The sequence below is a fragment of the Electrophorus electricus genome, chromosome 7, assembly GCF_041902795.1.
Source record: "Electrophorus electricus isolate QZ-2024a chromosome 7, ASM4190279v1, whole genome shotgun sequence".
Lineage (NCBI taxonomy): Eukaryota > Metazoa > Chordata > Actinopteri > Gymnotiformes > Gymnotidae > Electrophorus > Electrophorus electricus.
In genome coordinates this window covers 5,217,935-5,238,902 of record NC_137503.1, presented here as the reverse complement: position 1 = coordinate 5,238,902, position 20,968 = coordinate 5,217,935, and the positions used below count along the sequence as shown (strand labels likewise).

Below are 20,968 nucleotides of genomic sequence, written 5' to 3'. Positions count from 1 at the left end.
ATCCGCTCCTGAAATTTGTCACTTTCCCCCAAGGATCGCATTTATAATCTACAATTGTTGATGTAAACAATAAAAAAAATTATAGATCGCATCTGAAAAGATTGTCTACTTATAAGTACATTAGTAAAAAAGAAGATAATCTTAGATAAAAGTACGATAAATAATTAGATTAAATAAAGCAAAATAAAACGGCAAAGCAATAAAAGTATACTAAATATTTATTAAAGTTAAAATATTTAGAGCTGCTTTGTTTAGCTGTATGTAACGTCGAAACAATGGATTGCTGCTCAGTTTTTTTTCTGTCTCACTTAGCTATCCTCAGTCATGGGCATTTTAAAAGACAGCATTTGATAATAGGCAATTAGGAACACGACCAGGAACTCTTATGTGAAATGCAAAAATTAAATATCAATCTTAATTATGAAATTAATGAACTATAATAATGTTTATATATTTGCTATGTAACTTACAAAATCTTATAAATCGTAATAATATTTTTAGAGTCCTTATAAGATTAGCCAAAATTCCACAGCTGACAAATATATGCATTTAAAGTTTATTTTTACTTATATTACATTGCTTTTTAATTTGAATTTGTATATAGGCTATTTTTAATCTGTATTTGTATATAGGTTTGATCCCACAGATCCTATTTATTTACAGTTAAAAATAAGTTGTATTTTTGATAAATGTATCACATAGCAAATAAATGTATCAATTATCTACCATATTAGTGCTTGAATGATTGTCTCTGTTAAAGGCTTTATTGTCATTTTCATAAATTACATTTTTTCTACTATGAACAGAGAAAACTATAGGTTAAAACAACATGCTGGAAAAATGACATGAAAGGGGCACAGGTCTAGAAAAGGCAGCAATGATTAAAAATGAAAAAGATGCACCCTAATTTAAAACAGATTATGGAAGTGGCACATTTTAAAATCAAACTAAATTAAATGCCTTGGTCCATAATGATCCAATATATGTTGATATTATTTCTGAGAATTAACTAATTTCTTAGAGTTCTGTCATTATGTAACATGGAAATTCATTGTTCACCAAAATGTATGACATAACAAAAGAAAATCTGTGTCACAATGCACTATAATTACAGTTTCAGACAAATGTCTCGCAGTGTTAGGATGTTGCCAGCGTGTGCGACGCTCAAACGTACCGCCCACAAGTTACTCGGAAACACCGCGAGACCAATAAAATGAGAGGATACTTCCTGAAAATGTAAACAAAAGTGACGTGCAGGAGAGTTGATAAATGTTTCAGGGAGTTTGGTCAAATAGTTGTTTGTTTCCATTAGTTAGTATATGTATGATACCTGAGTGTTTTTACAATCGGTATTATCCTGTCGCTGTTCCTATGTTTTCCTAAGGTCTGTATCGCCAGCTAGCTTGCTAACTGTTTACTTATCCACTAGCTACTAGCTCGCTGTCTTAACTAGCTAGAAGATGGCTTAACCTAGAGACAGATACTAACATGCCCTCCCAACATTGTTCTGCCAAGAATGTAGTCGACACAGGAAACTAAGAATTCTCCTGCTATAGTCGTCTGGGTTTTCAAGCGTGGAGGTAGGCAGTTAGCTAATTGTTGAACGTTTAGCCAACTTTTTTTTTTAAGTAAAGTTTCACAGAGAACTTAAACCAACTCTTTACACCTAGCTCGCTATTTAGCTAACCTATGGTAGCTGGCGAGCTACCTGGCTCTCTTGGCGAACTAGCTAACGTTGTGTACGTTTTTAATAGCACTAGGAGACATTGCATTGTGATGGGTTCTACTCTGTGGTGGATGAAATGGAGGCTAAAGGGACCGACGAGGTGGAGAAATTAAAGTCGAGGTTCATGTCAGCATGGCACAGTGTGAAGTACAGTAAGTTCTGGGGTGACTGACTCACCATTCTCAGGTGTACAGTCTTCTAACGGGTTTACTATATAGCCAGTAAATAGTTTACGAAGGGTTATCTTCCTACTAACAGCCTGTGCTATGTCATTCCTCATAGATGCCAAGCAATTCTGTTGTCAGATAATTATAATAACATACTTGCTGTTTTAAAACTCACAATACAGCGCAGCTGTTTTATTATAGGTTGGGTGCTGAAAACAAAAACTTCATTTAGTCGCAATTCTCCGGTATTCCTGCTGGGGAAATGTTATCATTTTAAGGCAGAAGGTAAAATAAACGCCACACTCACACCCACACAGCCACAAACGTACTCCATTGTCTCTCACTCTGCAATGCCTGATTAGTATTTCCTCACAGTTGAAGTCCTTGACAAATTACTGCATCAGGCTGTGCTGGCACTGATTGCTCTTTGGTGTCCGCAGATGATGTAAGCCCTACAGAAACCTGTAGCACTGATGCGATGGATGGTGACTCTGTCTTGGGCAATGTCGATGGATTTCGAAGTGACTTTGCCTCCAGAGTGTGGCTAACCTACCGGGAGGAGCTTGCCCCCCTGCCAGGCTCAACTCTTACTTCAGACTGTGGTTGGGGCTGTACTCTCAGGGCAGGACAGATGATGCTGGCTCAAGCACTTTTACTTCATTTCTTAGGGAGAGGTCAGTTCAAGTGTTAAACATTTTGGAGTTACGATGCTCTTCATCTACTTTCTTTGTTTGGATTTGTCAGAGTCTCATTGTGATTCTGAGAAACTTGATGTACTCAGATGGAATGGGTAAAGTAGAAATTAAGTCATTCTCATTGTTTACTTGAGGTGAAACGACCATATTGGTCGTTAGATTTTTTAATGCATTTTAGAGTTACTGATCATACTGGTCAGGAGGAAGTATTAAAATGTTAAGTCAAAGCTGCAATTTTATAGAGTGCTTTGTTAACTGGATAGTTATGTTGTTCCAAAAACTACTGTAATACAAACAATGGTTTAAAAAAAAGCCTAATACTGGATTAATATATTCAGAAAAACAGGGTTTTTTTGTAGTGTACATTTTAATAGGAAATATTTGAAGTCCCTCATTCACTCATTTAGAAACGGAAAGTTTCTTAAAGGTACAATAAATGCAGTTTTAAATTACATACAATACCAGAACCTGGTAGTTTCCAGTGGAGCTAATCCAGATGATCAAAAATATTTCTAAGAGGAGAGAGCTAAATGGAGAAAAAATAGAAGCCCAAACATTAAGTTTCTACAGTGGCCAACACGACACAGTCATTGCTTCCTAATTTAAGTGTTGTAACAAGCCATCTGTTTAGCAGTGAGTGAGTAATATGGAATTTCATCCAATACAGGCCCGTCTAAAACATAAGCATTGCCTAAGAGCTAAGAAGAGTTATGCAATCTTGGTTAATGGCCTTATTTATGTATAATAGACCTATTACTCAACTTCAGATCAAGACCCAAGTAAAATTCAGATATGATCATTTTAAGAACCTTTAAACTGGTTCAGTAACCATTTTTGTAACCGATTAATTGAATCAGAACTAGCTCTATATCCAGATAGTACTGTCTGTAGGGTTGTACCACTAAATGAACTTGGGACTAGTGAGCATGTTTCAGATACAACTCAATAACTTTAATGCATTCATTTGATTACAACAGGAATGACAAGGCAGAATTTTCTATTGTCAGCCAAGTCTGTTTAAAAAAAAAAAAAAAAGCAAGTGAACAGAAATCACTATTCAGATCACTATTTGGATTTGCTGTTAAATTCATATATGAAACCATACTTGATCTAGATATTCTTGTGGAATTCAAAAGGGTTGAAGTTGAGATTCATTTTCAAATGGTAAGTAGGGTCTTCTATTACTGAGCTCAGCTACATTTAAGATGAACAGGTGATCTCACCTTACACTTTAGTGCCTCTATTCAGAAAACAATATTTAAGCTCACTTGGTGCCTGTGAGTAATTTGAAATATGTCATTACAAAAATCTTTCTCTATAAAGTAACTGATGGCTGCTAAATCACATTTATTAATCAATTACATGATCTGACACTTAGGAAGGTCATTACCTTAATTCTTCAGAGCCAAGCCTGGCACCCTTTATGACCCCCGTCACTCCTACCCATGCCAGTTTAGGTTCCCACTATGTTTGTAAGGCTAAAATGCAGTAAAAATGAATTACTGGTCGCACTGAATCTTGTAATTGGACTGTTCTTTAAGTATTAGCTCTGCTCATTAAAAGTCAAATGTGACTGTAAAATACCTCTGCATGATTTAGAGAACTTTATTTGAGGACTTCTGAAAGACATTTTTGTCGCTCCTCAGTGCACCATATGGACAGTTCTAGCTTTTTAATTGACTAATTATTAAAGTAAAGATTACCTAATTAAAGTACTCATAATTACATAGGTTTTAGGAAACTGTAAAAAGCATAGACATCTGTTTTACTTGTGTCTATCCTCCAGCAAGGTTTGTAATATGCAAATTTACCCCAGGAAAAAAAAAACAATTATTTAGGCTACAGGTCATCATATTTATTAGATATTGTAAGGACCTTTTTGCATTCCATTTTTTCTCAGAGTGGATTTGGCCCGGGGCATTGAGACTAGAGCCTATGGATACAGAGACAAGGACCAGCAGCGCAGCACGGCGACTGGTGGCCTCACTCGAGTCTTCGTTCCAGGGAGAGAGGCCAAGGGCCAGCCAGCCCCTCTACCAGTGTCCGGGTGGGGCAGAGGAGGCAGATGCCCACCTGAAAGAGGTGTACCACCGCACTATTGTGACCTGGTTTGGAGACACACCATCTGCCCAGCTGGGAGTCCACAGGCTGGTACATCTGGGCATGACTTCAGGAAAAAGAGTGGGCGATTGGTACGGACCTGCAGTAGTGGCACACATCCTCAGGTTGGTGTTCGTTTATACCTGTGGCCAACGTCTGTATCCTGCAGAGATGGACGTGTTTATGTAGGTCAGTCAGAATTTAAATGTTGTTTAGCTCTGAGCAAGGGCTACTTAATTAATCATATATTATTTGTAAGATTACAAGTCCATGCAACCTGATAAATTGAACGTGTTCTGCAGAGTGCACTTCATCTCTGTTTTGAAGTTTTGTCATATACATCATAATTAAAAGCCCTGTCTTCTGCCATATGGTAACTGTGGGGTGTTTAGGAAAGCTGTGGAGGAGGCAACAGACCCGGGCCTACGAGGCGTGAACGTTTATGTGGCACAGGACTGCACAGGTGTGAAAAATGACTGACGGGTCTGGGGCTATCTAGGAGCTGTAGGCTGAGATAGATAGCTCATGCTTGAGTTAGAGGTTCTGAATTATTTTCATTTTGCAATTGTTTGTCTTGATCCAATTAACTGGTGTTTTTATAAATACTTTGACAAAATAAGTGCTGAAAGGTTTTCAGCTAGATCATTGTCCTTGGGATGCTTGAATATATATTTTTTTAAAGTTCCAATTTTTGGAGGTTGTTGATGGTCCTTTTTTTTATATCTATATGTATGCACCAATTAACTAGCATTTTTACTAATTCTCCTAGACGCGTGTGTGGTAACTAGTGCTCTTTACTCTTGTTTAGTTGCGTTAAATACAAGAAAGAGCTAAGGATATGCACTCAGACTCACACGTTTGCAGCTGAGCATGAGTGGCAGATGAATGACCTTAGCATGACCTCAGTGTTATCGATTAACTGCAGTGTACAGTGCTGACGTTGTTGAGAAGCACTCAGCACGGGCAGACGCGCTCCGGGGCCCTGAGGGGTCTCCTGCTGACAGCACGGCAGTCATCATCCTCATCCCTATCAGACTGGGTGGAGAGAAGATTAACCCCGACTACTTCAACTTTGTCAAGGTGAGGAAGGTTATCTGCAGTGCTTCTGCTCCTTCATGACGATAGCGCTTATCTAGTCAGTGTTTATCAAAGTCTGGCAATCATGCGTTTAAGTAATGTTGTATACTGTCATTTAAATATACTGTCCACTCTGACTGTCTCAGTGAAACCTTTTATTTTATTCAGAAAATACTGATGGAGTTGTGTGTCCATGCTAGATCGTTTTCTGCTTGTTTGATGGCATCTTTCAGATGACGTGAATATAGTACTTCCATCATAAATTCATGTTTCCTTTAATGGCCGATCTGGAATAAGCCATGCATGTAAAGTGTCTTCTTTGCTCCTGTGGATATAGGAAGAAAGACTGTGTAAATTGCGGCAGAGAACTACACATGATTATCATTGTTCATAAGTTCATAAGACATATAGAGAGACTTTATGGCTTGACTCTCATACCATCCCGCATCAGGTTCCTAAACATTGCCAAAAAATGAATGAAACCTCCCAATATATTCATTAACATGCCAGTTTTTTTCTCAGCACTGAACTCAAATCAGAATGTCAATCACAGTGACCACTGATGATAAAGTGCCTAGTGTCAGTTGCAGTGATAAAATAATTTAACAAATTATGTTTAGAAATTCAAAAACATTTCAAAACCATTCATTTACATGACGCTTTTATCCAAAGCGACTTACAATTTTGACTGAGTACAACTTGAGCAATTGAGGGTTAAGGGTCTCGCTCAGGGGCCCAACAGTGTCAACTTGGCAGTGGTAGGGCTTGAACCAGCAACCTTCCAATTACAAGTCAAGTGCCTTAACCACTGAGCTACCACTGCCTGGATTTCATAAATTCATGGAAAGACAAGCCAAGGGAAAGTCATGCTTAGGTGGTCGGTTGTATAGTGTATGTATGTTACGATGTCTTTCCTAATGACACTCTGCCTATACTTTCAAAGGTTTTTAGGTTTTTTCTTTTTTTCCAATTTGTCAATATTAAATGTATAGTCTCTTGTATTTGCATTACGGTATAAGCTTTGCTAGACTATAATTTCCCAAATGACAGTTTCTTTATTGCCAAGTCACTGTTTTTATAGGGCTTACTTATAGAGGTGAACCAGTTTAGGCATAGGCAACCAGCCATACACACACACACACCCACACACCCACTCAGTCACAGTACACTCATTTATGCATCCCATCATAGTAGGACTTTGGACTATCAATTGGAAGGTTGTGTGTTTGAATCCCGGATCTGCCATGCAGCCACTCTTGGTCTCTTGAGCAAGGCCAGGAACCCTTTTGGCCCCAGAGATGCTGTACAATGGCTGACCCTGTGCTCTGACCCCAGAAAGAAGCTGGGATATGTGAAGATAAGCATTTCATTGTACTGTACATGTGTATATGTGTGTGTATATATATGACAAAGGCATTCCATCTAGCATAGTTCTTCTAGTAATACACCCACATTACTGTTTCTAGTATCGTACTAAGGTTCTCTGTATTACTTATATCACAGTGCAGATTTTCAAGCAGTTTAATCTGTAAAGGATGAATTTATTTAATATTCATCAGGGACAATATATTTACATTTTATTTATGATTCTTCGTGCAACTGCAAACTCTTATTTTAACCATGAGTGTCCTTGAAAAGTTAATGATGAAAATGGTGTGTGTTTATTAAGTGCCAGCATCACTTATTCTCACCAGGGCATTTTAAGTCTGGAGTACTGTATTGGTATCATCGGAGGTAAACCCAAACAGGCCTACTACTTTGTTGGATTTCAAGGTGAGTCTCTTAGTCTGAAGCTCATTTTGTAAAACATTTTCCAAGAGTTCAAAGAGAACAAGCAAGTTAATACATTCTACAGAGAAGTGAGCCCTATCAGTGAAAGAGTGCTTATTTTATTTTCTCTGACCCATCAAAAATGGTGCCCCATTCATCACGTATGAGCATCCCAGAGCGGAGCCGTAATAGATTTCCATAAGTAGTGTGCATAAATGTCTGTGCCAGCCAGAGTTGCTCACTCTCCATCACCTTCAGCAGCCTGTGGGAACCTTCAGTTGTACATGCTGGCAGTCAATATTTACCCATTTACATTTTAGCAATTTGAAGTACAGCTAGCGATGATGTCTAAATGACAAGCAATACATTCTCCCTGTCAGAGCCGGCCTGCTGCTTGCATTTATCATATGCAAATAACTGAATATAATTGCGTGTTTGTAAAGGTAATTCCCTTGCACCAAAATTAAATAACAGCCCCCTTTTGTGCTGTAAAGAATATGCTTGGTGCAACCAGATTTGATTATGGAGGGTTTTAATCCAATACAGTTCAGGAAGGACTAAGCGGAAGAAAAAAAAAAAAAAAAAAAGCAGAAAAGATCAAAGAAAATCCGGCATATTCGGGTTAAATCGTTAAGAACCTAGCGGAATCTGGGGATGACTTTGTGCTACTCTGCATAGGAATTGAGAAAGCATATGCATTATAATAATCAGGGTGGGTTTTTTTTTTTTTTTTTTTGAATAACTTGTCTTTTGTTTTGTCCTTGTAGATGACAGCTTGATTTACATGGATCCTCATTACTGTCAGTCTTTTGTGGACGTCAGCAAAAGTGATTTTCCTCTGCAGGTAATGTGAAATTACAAAAAAAAACCTGACCGCTGTCTAGTGTTGTGAATTTAATAGTTTCTGTTAGTACTTAAGGGTATGAATCTTAAAGTAACCCTCAGCACTCAATTACTGATCACGAGAGTGGATTTACTTCTCCATCTGACAGGACGCATCTCCCACATTCTGAAATATGTACTGTTATATATATATCAGCGCCAGCTTACAGTAGTATAATATCCCATTCCTTTTTTCCCCCCAGCATCATAACTTATTTTTATACTTTTACATGCAATATGCGGTGTGACGGACTGAAATATCGATCCATTCCTTTGGCTTGTCAGTCGTAGTCATCTAATACCTAGAACTGAGCATAGGTTTAAAAGAAACACTTTGGGGTGGGACATGTTGAGACATGTTTGATTCGTCTGGTTCACGCAGGTGTCAAAAGCCTGTTCTGTGAGGCTTGGAGCAGCTGCTTGCATTAATTTAGGTCTGTTGGATATAATTTTTCTATTCTACAAGATGGGTATTTCACTACTATCAGAATTCGCATTACTTGTTGTTTTAGTCATATCACTGCCCGTCACCAAAGAAGATGCCCTTCATCAAAATGGACCCCAGCTGCACTATTGGGTTCTACTCAAGAAGTGTTCAAGACTATGAAAGAATCAGCAATGAACTGTCCAAAGTAAGTGAAACTTGGCACACGTCTACTAGTTTTAGAATACAAAATTTAATTGTAACTGTTTACTGTGCATATGACAATACTCTTGAATCTTTAGTGAGATTTACAAGCAAATAAATACATTTTTGAGTGTGTTATAGTAAGACTCGATGAGACACATCTGATGTTAGATGATTTGGACTACTGACTGGTGCCTTGCTTAAATTAGGAACGATTGCGGTGTATATAAAACCTGCCAGCAGGTGGCAGCATTTAGCTGTGCAACAATAACAATCAACATGCTGGTGTTTGTGATCCGCTGGAGGAATGGCCCTTAACAGGGAGTGCAGACTTTTGCGGCATTCCTGCCTCATTGTCTACATTTTAGATTAATTAAAAAAAAAAAAAAACTGATTCATTATTAACTTGAAATATAGTTTCAATGGCTTTTGTTTCTCATAAATTCTTTTTGTACGTGCCTCTGTATGGGATGTGTGGGATAGGTGCTGCAGCCGTCACCGAAAGAGAAGTACCCAGCGTTCACCTTCATGAAAGGACATGGCAGAGATTATGAACTGTCTGTGCCTGTGGAGAAGAGAGAGTGGCCCTTCATCCAAAGCACGCAGAAAGCAGGGGCCAGTGCAGGGGACTTTGTGCTGCTGTGAGTTAGGGCCAGGAACCTTTACAGAGTGAGAATGCTGTTTGGGATGTGGTGTTTGTTTTCAACACACTGATTTTAAAGACTGTCCGTGGGGAATGTCAGAGAAATATTACCCATTCTGTGGTTATGTTGCTTTTTGCCTAGTGCACTCCATATCACAAAGACCAGGCAAGACAAACCACTCCTAAGTAGCACTCCAAGACTGACATATTCTATGAATATGAACCCTGATTTCAAATCAAAACACTTATTTTGGCTTGCATAGATGTTCCCATTCAAAATATATGCATTTCCTATGTATCAAAGACATTTTCAAGGCTTTGTTATGATGCCATCCAATGATCACGTGTGTAACAAGCTTCCAGTACCTATGTTACTGTTTAAAAAATGAGATAAAACTATCTGTTTTTCTGGAAGAGAAAAGGCTTGGCTGAAAGTGATAAGCTTGTCATTGTACAGATTTACAACACAGAGCACTATGTGCTCTGACTGAAGAGAAGTGAAAAAGTGTGTACTTGTAGGCTTGTAAAATCTACACAGCCTTTAAAGATATGTAAAAGTGTCTTTTGCTAGCATGCAGTATGAAATGCTAACACAAAAGTTTTCAAACTCTTCAGTGCGTCTTGATGTGTTATGGAGATACGAGGAAAATGTAGCATTCTTACACATAGATATAAACCCACACACACACACACACACACACACACACACACACACACTGTAGAATGGTGAGTAAGAGTGTTCCTTGTATCATAATGAATCTATAATGTGTATGTTTAATTACTGGGGGGTTTTCTGGCTTTAAATTTAACCTCACTGGGTTCAGTATACCTAAAAATTGTGGGTCATCATTTGATATCAGTGCTGCTAAAACCATGACGTGAGACTTGATCCCCATAAATCAGTGCCATAGCAGAAAGATTGATGGTCAGTGAAGGTTTTATCCAGTTGTCTTGCCTATAGGCATGTTTAATTATGTCATAGTCTCAAGTTCTCTAGCTTTTGTATTGCTTTAGAACCCCTAAAAACTTTTAGTTGCAACAATTAAAAAAAAATGGTGAACTTAAAAGTTCTTATGATGTCTGTCTTAATATTGTAAAGGTTATTCTGAAATTACTTTGGTAAAATTAATTGTATTACCGGTTGGTGCAAACCAAAGTGTTTGATACGACATACAGCTGTAACACTAGGTCTTTTATATTTTGTTACTTCCTAGGTTGTGTGAAAAGAAAACATTAACATTTGTAGAGAAGGCTAAAACCTTTGCAGACTTCGAGTTCACACATGCTTGTTTTATCGAAATCAGTTTTCACTATATTTATTAATATTTTGGTGTGCTTTGATGGGCTGTGACATAGAATAAAGGGAAAAATCTTGGGTAGATTTTTTTTTTTTCTAGTTTCTACTTAAGTACATAAACATTTTGCTTATAGTAGCCTACATTTGTTATTTTAATTGTTTAAGTAGCTTTCTGACAGTTGTGCAAGAATACAAATAGCTTAAAATGAATTGTACCGGTTAACTTCTCACCACAGTAGGCCAAGAAGGGGAAGAACTAAAATTTGAGACAGACAAGTGGGGATTGTACACTCTTTAGAGGAAAAGAACATTTCCTTGTGTTGGATTCAGTGTTGCCATGGTTAATCCTTCTGTTTCTGTTCCGTTTGAGCAATGCTTGTGCTATTTTCATGTTAAATACAAATTCTTGTATCTAAAAGGCCATGGCCTTCGATTCTGAGCCGTTTGGGGGAACAAGCTGGTCTTCTGAGGGCCAAAGCAGAAGAATCAGCTTTCTGTTTATGCCACTGCATGTCGTGAAGACAGAAGTTGTGGAGTACAATGCGGCCATCGATTCGAAATGCTTTTCGGCACTTGTGCCTGTGATCAGTAAATTCATTCTTGGCTGTTTTTAGGAAACGGCGCACAGAAGAGAGGAAAGGCGTGTTAGCAAAGAAGAATGCAGCAAGATGCCGACCATTCTGTGAGTGTTGCATGAAAGGGCACTTGTGCTCCAGGGCATCAGGGCTTTGTGGGGACTTAGTGTTCTGCCTGAATTTACGATGCTGGCTGTATGAATATTTGATTAATGAGCCATGCTCTCCGGGGGGTAAAAGCTGTATCCCAGCAGGGGCTGCAGCACAACACCGGGCCTCGACACTCCGTTTTAACACAGCTGCCAATAGAGGCATTGATTGCTGCAGATTCCTGAAAAATCTAATCTGTGCTGCCTAGCAAATTCCACACATGAATAAAAGCAGTAATCCTATGTAAGACATTGAGGTCCAGGCAGATAGACTAAATTAATTGATCACATGTTGAGAAGAATTCATTGTTTTCTCTGATTTCGCACTTATCTTTGCATTATCTGTTCATCAAGACAGTTTGGTCGTTGATCTAGGCTATAGATCTCAAGTCTGCAATGCAGAAGTGTGTTTTGTTTTTTGTTTTGTTTTTTTATTTTATTGTTTTTGTTAGTTTTTTTTTTATTTATTTAAATGATGTAAAAACTAATGTGATTAAACTAAATGGTACGAAATCAGAAAACCCCTGGACATTTTCCCATATGGGACTTTGCATCCTTCCAAGGCTTGTACTTCATAAACTTGTAATGCTGAAATAAAGATCTGATGTGAATATGAGAACCAACAAAAGAAGCAAAACCTCAAAATGAGTTCTGTATGCACAGATGTACAGTATTGGAATCTTGTATGTTAATTGATGTCCACCACACTAAACGTCTGTCGAACACTAATTCAGACCATTCGAGCTATTTGCCAAGGTGGATCGGAGAGCAGTACATTTATTATGCAGACTGCCTCTTAATTAGTGATGGCCATCTCACACTTAGCGCTGCCCAACTGAGGCTCTAATGCAGAAAGAGAGAGCGAAAGCCACCCATGATTGATGAGCCTGGACATGTGCATCGGAATTAAATTTGGCCTGCTCTAGATTACCTATGCTGGTTTTTGTCAGTGTCAAAGCACCAGTGTCAAAGCACCCTGACTCTATGCTAGACCTCAAGGTTCAGTTCTGTCATTAAGTTTGAAGGAACTGGCTCCTGCTTTTTAAGGTTGTGTTTTTGGCTGCTTCTTCAGTGGCGTCTGTCCATGGTTTCACTATGGGACATTAATATGCACCTCCACCTCTGTGTGTTGGTGGTGTTTGAGGTGAGGCATACGTGTGGCAGGCTCAGGTGGCAGGGCCAGACCTCTTGCACCAGATGCTCCACTGTGTGATTTATTCCCCTTCCACTCTCATGGAATGTGGGGAATCTTCAAACAGGTACCTCACTTTGAAATCTCATCCTGGCGTGATAAGGCCATAGCTAAATATATTCTCTCCCTCTTGGCAGAGTGTAAATACTAAGACTCTCTGTGTGTGTGTGTGTGTGTGTGTGTTGGGGCTGTGGGCCTATGCATGTTATGCTTATAAGGAAATCTGGATGACTGAAGACTGATTCTCCTTCCACACTGTTCCTGGTTACACAGTGCAGTTCACGACTAAATGTACAGAGGAACTGTTTTTGTATTGTTTTGGCTTTGTACACCAGCACATTGCTTTATACATTAAAATGAAAAGTAAGAGAAAAGTTGTGTGTTCAGTTGTTTCCTGGCGACTTGTAATGTTCATATTCAAGAGAACTAACAAAAGGTGTAGAGTCTAGATACTCGATGTGGCATTTGCACTGAATGATGAGTATACAGAATGATGAAATGATGGATTCAGCATGCTAAATTCTGAAGTGTACAAAGCCATCTTGACTGTAATGATTCAGCAAAATGGCTCAAAACTCAGTGGATGTTGCTTCACTTTGCAGCATAATGTAAAGTGGCTGTAAAGTTCTTGACTGGCCAAGTCAGCCCCTAACCTGAACCCCACTGAGCATGTATTTCAAGCCTGAAGACAAAGCTAAAGGTAATAAACAAACAAACAAAAAAAACCAAAAAACCACAAAACAAAGAGGAATGGAAAGTGTCTGCATTACCATCAGCGTATCACCAGTAAGATGCCCAACATTGGGCAGTGCTTGTGGAAGTCGCATTAGCACATCAAATGGCTACAATTTTATGAAGACAATGTTAATATCACCAATCACTATTGATCACCTTAAATTGCAGGGATTATGTATATTAAGGGCTTATTCCTACACTTCAGCCAATATAATTAAAATACGCTTGAATCTGAAGCCATAGTTTAAACAGCATGGTTTAATTGCACACAGTTATTTAACATTAGAATCAGTGTTTTGTTTGATGTTGTTACCTAGTTACTTATGAACTGTACTGTACATTAGATCCTAAAATGGACACTCTTCTTCCTTTTCCGCGATTTCTGTACTGTCAGTTTCAGGAGCTGCAGTTGCTGGGTGCATCGTTAGGTTTCAGGGCTGTTATCTACCACCCGATCAACTCTGCTCCAAGATTCCTCCCTCAGGTGAAACATTTCCCTGCCGTTGCCCAGCCCCCGCTCCATTCACCCTCGTCACTCTGACAACATGGCGAGCCCCGAAGTTAACATTTGGATAACAGATGTGTGTGCCTGTTTCCATTTCCTTTCCTGGTGACAGGAAATCTCGCTGGCGATTCCTCGTGTCTCCCGGGTGATGCCGAACTAACGGCAGCTTCCTCATTCCCCTCTCCTCTCAGGCATGGCCGAGCCCCCGTCACGTTTTACTAACCAAATCCATCGTGAATGGCCGTGAGCGTGGCTTGAAGGCGGGGGATATTGCCTGCTGTTGGGCCTGTCGAGTCAGCTATGTGTGCTTCACTACTGAGATGGAGGCTCAGGGAGTGGGTGTGGGTGTGGGTGTGGGTGTGGGTGTGGGTGAGTGTGAGGAGGGGGTATTGCAAATATACTCCAAACATCCCGACACATTCCAATATGAGGAGACACCTTGCAGCACATCTGTCTCTGAAATACTCTTATTGTCAACCAGTGTTGCTTTATACACATAAAAAAGTGATCCCAGGTGTGCTGCTAGTGCCTGCAACGTTTGCTGGATGTTAGGATACAACTGAAAGTAGAGGAGAGGCTGTCAGGGGAGTTCCCTGCAGCTACACAGACTCTGTAGTGCTGCAGATCTTATAATGGACCAGGTCACAGTAAACCTCCAGCTGATTAATGGACATTTGTCTGTAATTGCAAGAGAATTAGCACAGTGATTATAACATCAACCCACCTGATGTGACAATCAACTTGTTTTAATACAATGGAAATGTCAGTGATAAATTATGCACATGGTTATTAATTATTTGGTTGTAAAGTCTTTTTTGTGTTTGGGTGAATAATATGTATAGGAGATGACATAAATTGTAACAGTGTTTGTTAAATAGACTTTATTTGACTTTATTTTATTTGGAGAGTTTTGTTTTCATTTTTCATTGTATATCAGTCTTATGGAAACATTGCACCACAATTATGCAAAAAGAACGCACCAAAAATATGCACAAAGAAAAAAAATTACATAAAAATTTCAGTCATTAGTCCATATGCTGCTAAAGTACAGGGCTTCTTAACCCATATACCTATATTTGAAAAAAAGCCATTTAAATTGATTCAGTGGCCTGAGTGAACGCATTAATTTTCTGTACTAAAAATATATTTTTAAGAGGGTCTTCAGTCCTACTTTTTCTTCTGTGCAATGCATAATGGATTCCCATCCAATCCATTATGGCTGTGACTCCTTACTTCGCCAAGGTTTGGTCTTCTTTAAATGAAGTTTTAATAAAGCACGACGGAGGGTGTCCAAGATCAATTATAAGACACTGCCTATCCCCAGATACAGATACTTGTGCTTAGTTAACCATAATATCTGTCAGTCATAATCCAGTTATCCATATGTAAATGTATGAGGAGTCAGCTGAAGGTTGCCTCACTCTAACAGCACCATGTGCGTGTTTCCTGCTGTTGACTATTTTTCCATGAGACCGGCATGTAAGGTCACCATTTCTGTGACAGGTGGACAGGAAGGCGGACTTCACCCTCATCATTTGAAGTGTGTGTCTGCTTTGGAGAATGTCTCTCTATGTTTCATGAATATGTTAAGAGTCACGCTTTAGAATAGGGAAGAGATATTAATTTAATATTGTGGCAGGAAGGGTGTGTAAGTTTGGTAAGGTGGTCCAGCCCCCTGTCTGAGGTGACTGTGATGTAGTAGCCAGAGGGCTAATGTCTGCACTTATGTATTCATTTGAGCAATAAGTAGCAATGGCCACAGCTGCACGCCAAAAACAAACTGCCTTGCATTGGCCAGCCATTTTAATTAAACGCCATAGTTTTGGCAAATTTATCGATTCATTCATCTGGTGTGGACCCTGATGGATGGTGCAGGCTATTTCCATATTTCTACTATTTCGATTTAATGTGAGTTAAGGGAGGCAGAGATAGGAATGTGCTGTTACAGCTTAATGTATGTGCCCGAATATGTGCATATGTGTCCTAACTTTACATATAGATGCTGTTTGGCCCAAAATAATTGGTGGTGAAATGGCTTGTGTGTTTGTGTGTGTGTGTGTGTGTGTGTGTGTGTGTGTGTGTGTGTGTGTGTGTGTGTGTGTGTGTGTGTACATGCGCGTGTGCGTGTGCTCTGGGTATAAATGATGGACTTGGTGTTTAGCACTCCATCCACACCATAGAAACCTCTTCTCCCTCACCCTCTCCTCTCACTGCTCCAAGCCACATACAGATGGGTCTTTGACAGGCCTACAGCTGTTCCCCTAATTGTTCATTAAGTGTTCTATTGATTCCCTGATTCACAGTACATGTGTCTTTCAGTCTGGCTCTTGTGTGAAGAGGCAGGCACACACACACAGCGCCCCTGAGATGACAGAGGCGGCTGATGTCGAAAATACGGGCTGCCACTTCCAATCGAGCCAGTCCCCCTCGGAGGACCCACTCCAGCCTGCTTCTCATCGCCTGCTAGCTTTTCTATTTGCTAAACTTTTAGCATCAATCAATTAAAGTGGCGGCAGCTACATGAAGTGATGTTTAATTCCTTGTTAGGCCAGCATTGCCCTCAAAGCACACCTGGCAGCTAGGAAGGATCCCCAAAGGTTCATCAGTACAGAATATCAGTAACAGTAACTGTATGTTGTAGTTAAATGCATTACTTGCAGTATACAACACCAAAAATGTGGCAAGAGAGAAAGTGAAATGAGGAGTGGACTAGAGAAAATGGATGAAGAGAGATGGATGAAGAAAGAAGAGAAGCCAGGAAGAAAGAGAAGGGGGAGAAAGAGTTCTTGTTCAGCATCACCATTGACTCCAGGCGATTTTTTAACAGATAAGACCATCTGCAATTGTGGATTATGGCAGTCAAGCAGGTCTCTCCGCAGGCTGATCCAGATTTAGTCTCTTGACAGCACAGATCAGAAACGCAGAGCCGCTTGCAGGCTAGGCATAAATCTCCAACCTAACAAATAGACCCCGATAAACTGTAAAAGTTATTTAAATTTTTCTAATGGACATCCATGTGGATGCTTTGAGTTGGCCCTGCTCAGTCAGGGATCAACCTCACAGATGAAAATCAGAAGCAGGCACGTGCACACCTAAAAAAGACAGAAGGATTTCTTCTGGTTCAGGCAGAGCATACCTAGCACTTAATGACACGCCACTGAAAAAGTAAGCAAGAGAGATTTTGTTTGCAAATATGGTCAGGGAGGGAGGTAAAATATGGCCTGGACATCCTGGAACCAATTATGTTAGTTATAGACCACAATCTGGCTTTGCAATCCTGGGCTTGGTCTGTGTTGGTGTGTATGTGTGTGTATTTGTATGGTGAGGACTCTAATGCCACTGAGGGACTGATAATGTTCTCTGTAAAACACAATCACTCTCCCCTGCCTCCACTTTAGATAAGCCTCTAGGACCCCAATCAATACTGCCCAGCTTGGTGACTTATCATTGTGGATGTAGTGTGGAGTTGGGAAGCAAAACCATCCTAGCCCTTGCATTAAAGATGTAGAGTGTAGGTCCTCCTTGACCACCTAAATGGTCCCGTATAACCTGTGAAACGAATCATGAGTCATTTTTGCAGTAGACGTAGACAGGTTTCTGAAGACGCAGCAACATGGACCCTAATTATAATCATATCTGTTCTTATTTGGACAGCTACTACTTCAAATTTTAGCAACAATTAGCATTTATTCCAAGTTAAATATATTGGCATTATCACTTTTTCAGCAGAGAGGAGGGATGGACATTTTAGCAAATTTAATCGATAAAATAAATCTCCAGGAGAGCACGTGAAGCGTTTCCTGTTGTAACTGAGGTTGTTACAAGTGTGGTGGGTTTTTTCTCCCTCAGGGCTGTGACCCTTATGCTACTAATGTTGACTCCAGTGCCCAAAGCTGACCACACAGCGAATGCTGGGTGGTGAGGAACTACAGCTCCTTGGCCTTGCTTGCCTTCGCAGCTTCGTTGCGGTACCCTAACCCTAACCCTACATTCAAAGAAAGTGATGAAAGGACGGAAAGCAAAAATCTCTGTTTTGCCACATTATGGGAATCAATCCATTTTATTAACTCTTATTTTCAAGTGTGCTTATTCTTCAGACATGATCTATGATACTCAGGTAGGGTTGCAGCAAACACAGAAAAGTCATTAGCCTTGAATGTGATACTTGCCTGCGAACTGACCTTGCATCACCAGTGATACTGCACTAGTAATCTTTAGCAAGTGAGCTCTAATGTATGATGTAGTCATTTTACAGATGAGCACTGTTGTGCTGGGCATCTGAGAGAAAAAGCATCAAAGCCCTGAATGCACAAATTGAGTTTATAGAATTTATCTCATTTGAAGACAGAGAATCTGCTGCATACCATTTAAGCTATGCCTTTAAATATAAGCAAGCAACATAAATGCTGTTAAAATAATTAAATTGCCATGTAAGCAGACAACACCCCCCCCCACCTCCCACCCCAAATGTTGAGTTAAAAGTTCATATTTATGCAGTGAGAGTGTTGTACTCATTTGACACGTTGGATAGATATTCTCACGTAAAGGAAAATGCCCACAGACATGAATGTGCACCCAAATGCAGCCCATCTTCTCGCTGTGAACACTTGAGCTGATTAGGGATGATTTTAAAGAGAGTACTCCTGCCTACTGTTTACTAACACTTCAGCCTCTATGGCTCATCTGTTAGAGGCTGGAATAAAAACTGGTCAGAGGGGTGTTCAGGTTGTCTTTAACCTTGATGATGCTTCCAGTAAGGCCATGTAATGGGTCCCTAATTGCTTTCGCAGAGAGCGGGACATGTTGACATTTCCTTTTGCGCTGGCAAAAAGCCGCAGCTCCAACCATTATGCTAATCCAACCATTATATATCCAGGGGTATTTATGGGCCTGACACAAACGATGTTGCAGGTAAAGGGCTGTGAAATGGTCTGTAAACAGAGGGAATTGATTCCCAGGCCCTGGCGATAGTCAGAGGCGCTGCACAGAGAAACATCCCATGTCTCGCCATGTCTCGCCATGTCTCGCCATGTCTCCCCAGTCTCCAGTCTTTCAAATTACCAGCGACAGTTCCACCACCCTATATGGCACTGACATCAGAAAACAAGTGAGAGTGAAATTTGATTGGTTCACCATGTGTAGAACAAGCATGATTCAAAATCAATTTTTCCATATGCAAAAAAAAAAAAGCCTGCATACATTACACACATGTTCTGAAGTATGCTGGGGTAGAAGGGTCAGAAAATGTGTTTTAAAAATTATTCTTACAAGTAATTGGTGTATTTGTCATATAAATAAAAAAAAAACACTGTTAAATTGATACAATCAAGCACAAAAGTAGGATAATTGCTTGGTTACTTATTAATATATAAAAAATTGTGCAGAATGTGAAGCATGCAATAAGAGGATTTGGTATCCTGCTGCTCCAGACAGTGATTAGAATGAATTCATTAGAAACACATTTTACGGCCATCTTGTAATAAACCCTATGAATTCTAGATTCATTTAGCACAGTTTCTGTTCATTGCACAGGGAAGCCTAGCTTACTAGTGCTGATAGGAGAATCTAATTGAATTGCCTTTTCCGTTGGGTTGTCATTAATTCACTCCACAGGTTTTCACGACCAAAAGTAAATATTACTTCTTCATTTTTGCAATTATACTGCATGCCAAGACAATGGCATTTAATTTTTTTCAGCTCTTTAAGCACTGAACATAAAAACGTTTGCTACAGTGTAATTCAGATTAACATAGTATTCAGTATAGGTTTATTAATGCCATGCTCAAACATGAGAAATTAAAAATTATTTAGGATCAGCCACTTATATCAAAATGTAAGAATACATTTTTAAACAAGTCTCACAATAATCCTTCACATCCAGTAATTGTCCTTGGAAGCCATTACAAGACCAAAGATTATCACAAGATGACAGAGTAACACTTTTAACACTTCAAGACTGATAATGAGGTTAATTAAATAATCTTCCAGGTAAACCAACTCTGGACAACTATATTTATGTGAGTATTTAATTGTGCAATTTTATTATCAAAGGATATGAAAAAATGACAGTATTCACATTTTACCCAGTATTAGGGTACAAGATGATTTAATTATTTTAGTTATTTTATCCTTCCAATTAGCTATTTAAAAGGCTGGCCGCACATTTAAATGGAAAGCACTGCCTTATTCAATGTCAAAAGCACAGCCCCTCCCTTGGTTACCCCAATCTATGTATGCTAAAATAGTAAATCTCATGTATTAATCCATCCAGAGTTCTACCTTGTTCCCCTGTAAGATAGAATTGTAAAAAGTGCAACAGGGCTAATAAAAGATAGCGCCGTCGTAATGAAGAAGTTTTAAAGTGGGAGCCTTTTCACGCCGATTTGTCTCAGGTGGAAGACCTGGTGGAAGATACACTTCCCCAGCTGTAAGTGCACATTTTTAGAATGATACAAATTGGACATGCCGAAAAAGCTATGTTTAAAATGATACATTTTCATTTTTAGCAAGGATATTGATTTACATGCCATTAATGAATTTATACGAGAAAACGACACGAAACCTTTTTCTGTACATTTATCTGTACACTGTCTTTCATTCATGCTCTATAGATCCTATTAGCTGCTAGTTTTAAGATTCCTGAACAAACATTGCAGCATGACATGCAGGTAACTAGTGCATCCCCACTGCCATGGTGGCAGGAACCCCTGTAGCACTGCCACGACTGCCAAAGCCCCCTAAATCAGCTGATGCATATTAAGAATCAGTGTACATTAGAGCTACTGACACCGAGCAAGGTGTAATCAAAGCACTAATATGGTAATAAA

At 39.4% G+C, this 20,968-nt stretch overlaps 1 protein-coding gene across 9 annotated transcripts; it reads left to right on the top strand.

Moving 5' to 3' along the window:
* Positions 1–1,206: 1,206 nt before the first annotated feature.
* atg4c (autophagy related 4C, cysteine peptidase) lies at positions 1,207–13,292 on the top strand. Of its 9 annotated transcripts, none has more exons than XR_014124613.1 (13): positions 1,207–1,580; positions 1,755–1,878; positions 2,095–2,178; positions 2,334–2,567; positions 4,489–4,813; positions 5,081–5,151; positions 5,614–5,768; positions 7,460–7,538; positions 8,303–8,379; positions 8,930–9,049; positions 9,529–9,686; positions 11,600–12,968; positions 13,120–13,285. XR_014124613.1 is itself a non-coding variant. In XM_081718091.1 (13 exons), exons 3-13 carry the CDS (start codon positions 1,803–1,805, stop codon positions 11,916–11,918), a joined length of 1,698 nt encoding a protein of 565 aa, XP_081574217.1. In that variant the 5' UTR covers positions 1,207–1,384; positions 1,516–1,580; positions 1,755–1,802; the 3' UTR covers positions 11,919–13,287. The 9 variants fall into 9 exon arrangements, 8 of the variants coding, with proteins under 8 accessions (XP_081574217.1, XP_081574218.1, XP_081574219.1 ...); XM_081718091.1 differs by having other exon boundaries at positions 1,207–1,384; positions 1,516–1,580; positions 11,600–13,287; XM_081718092.1 differs by having other exon boundaries at positions 1,207–1,384; positions 11,600–13,287.
* Positions 13,293–20,968: the final 7,676 nt, after the last annotated feature.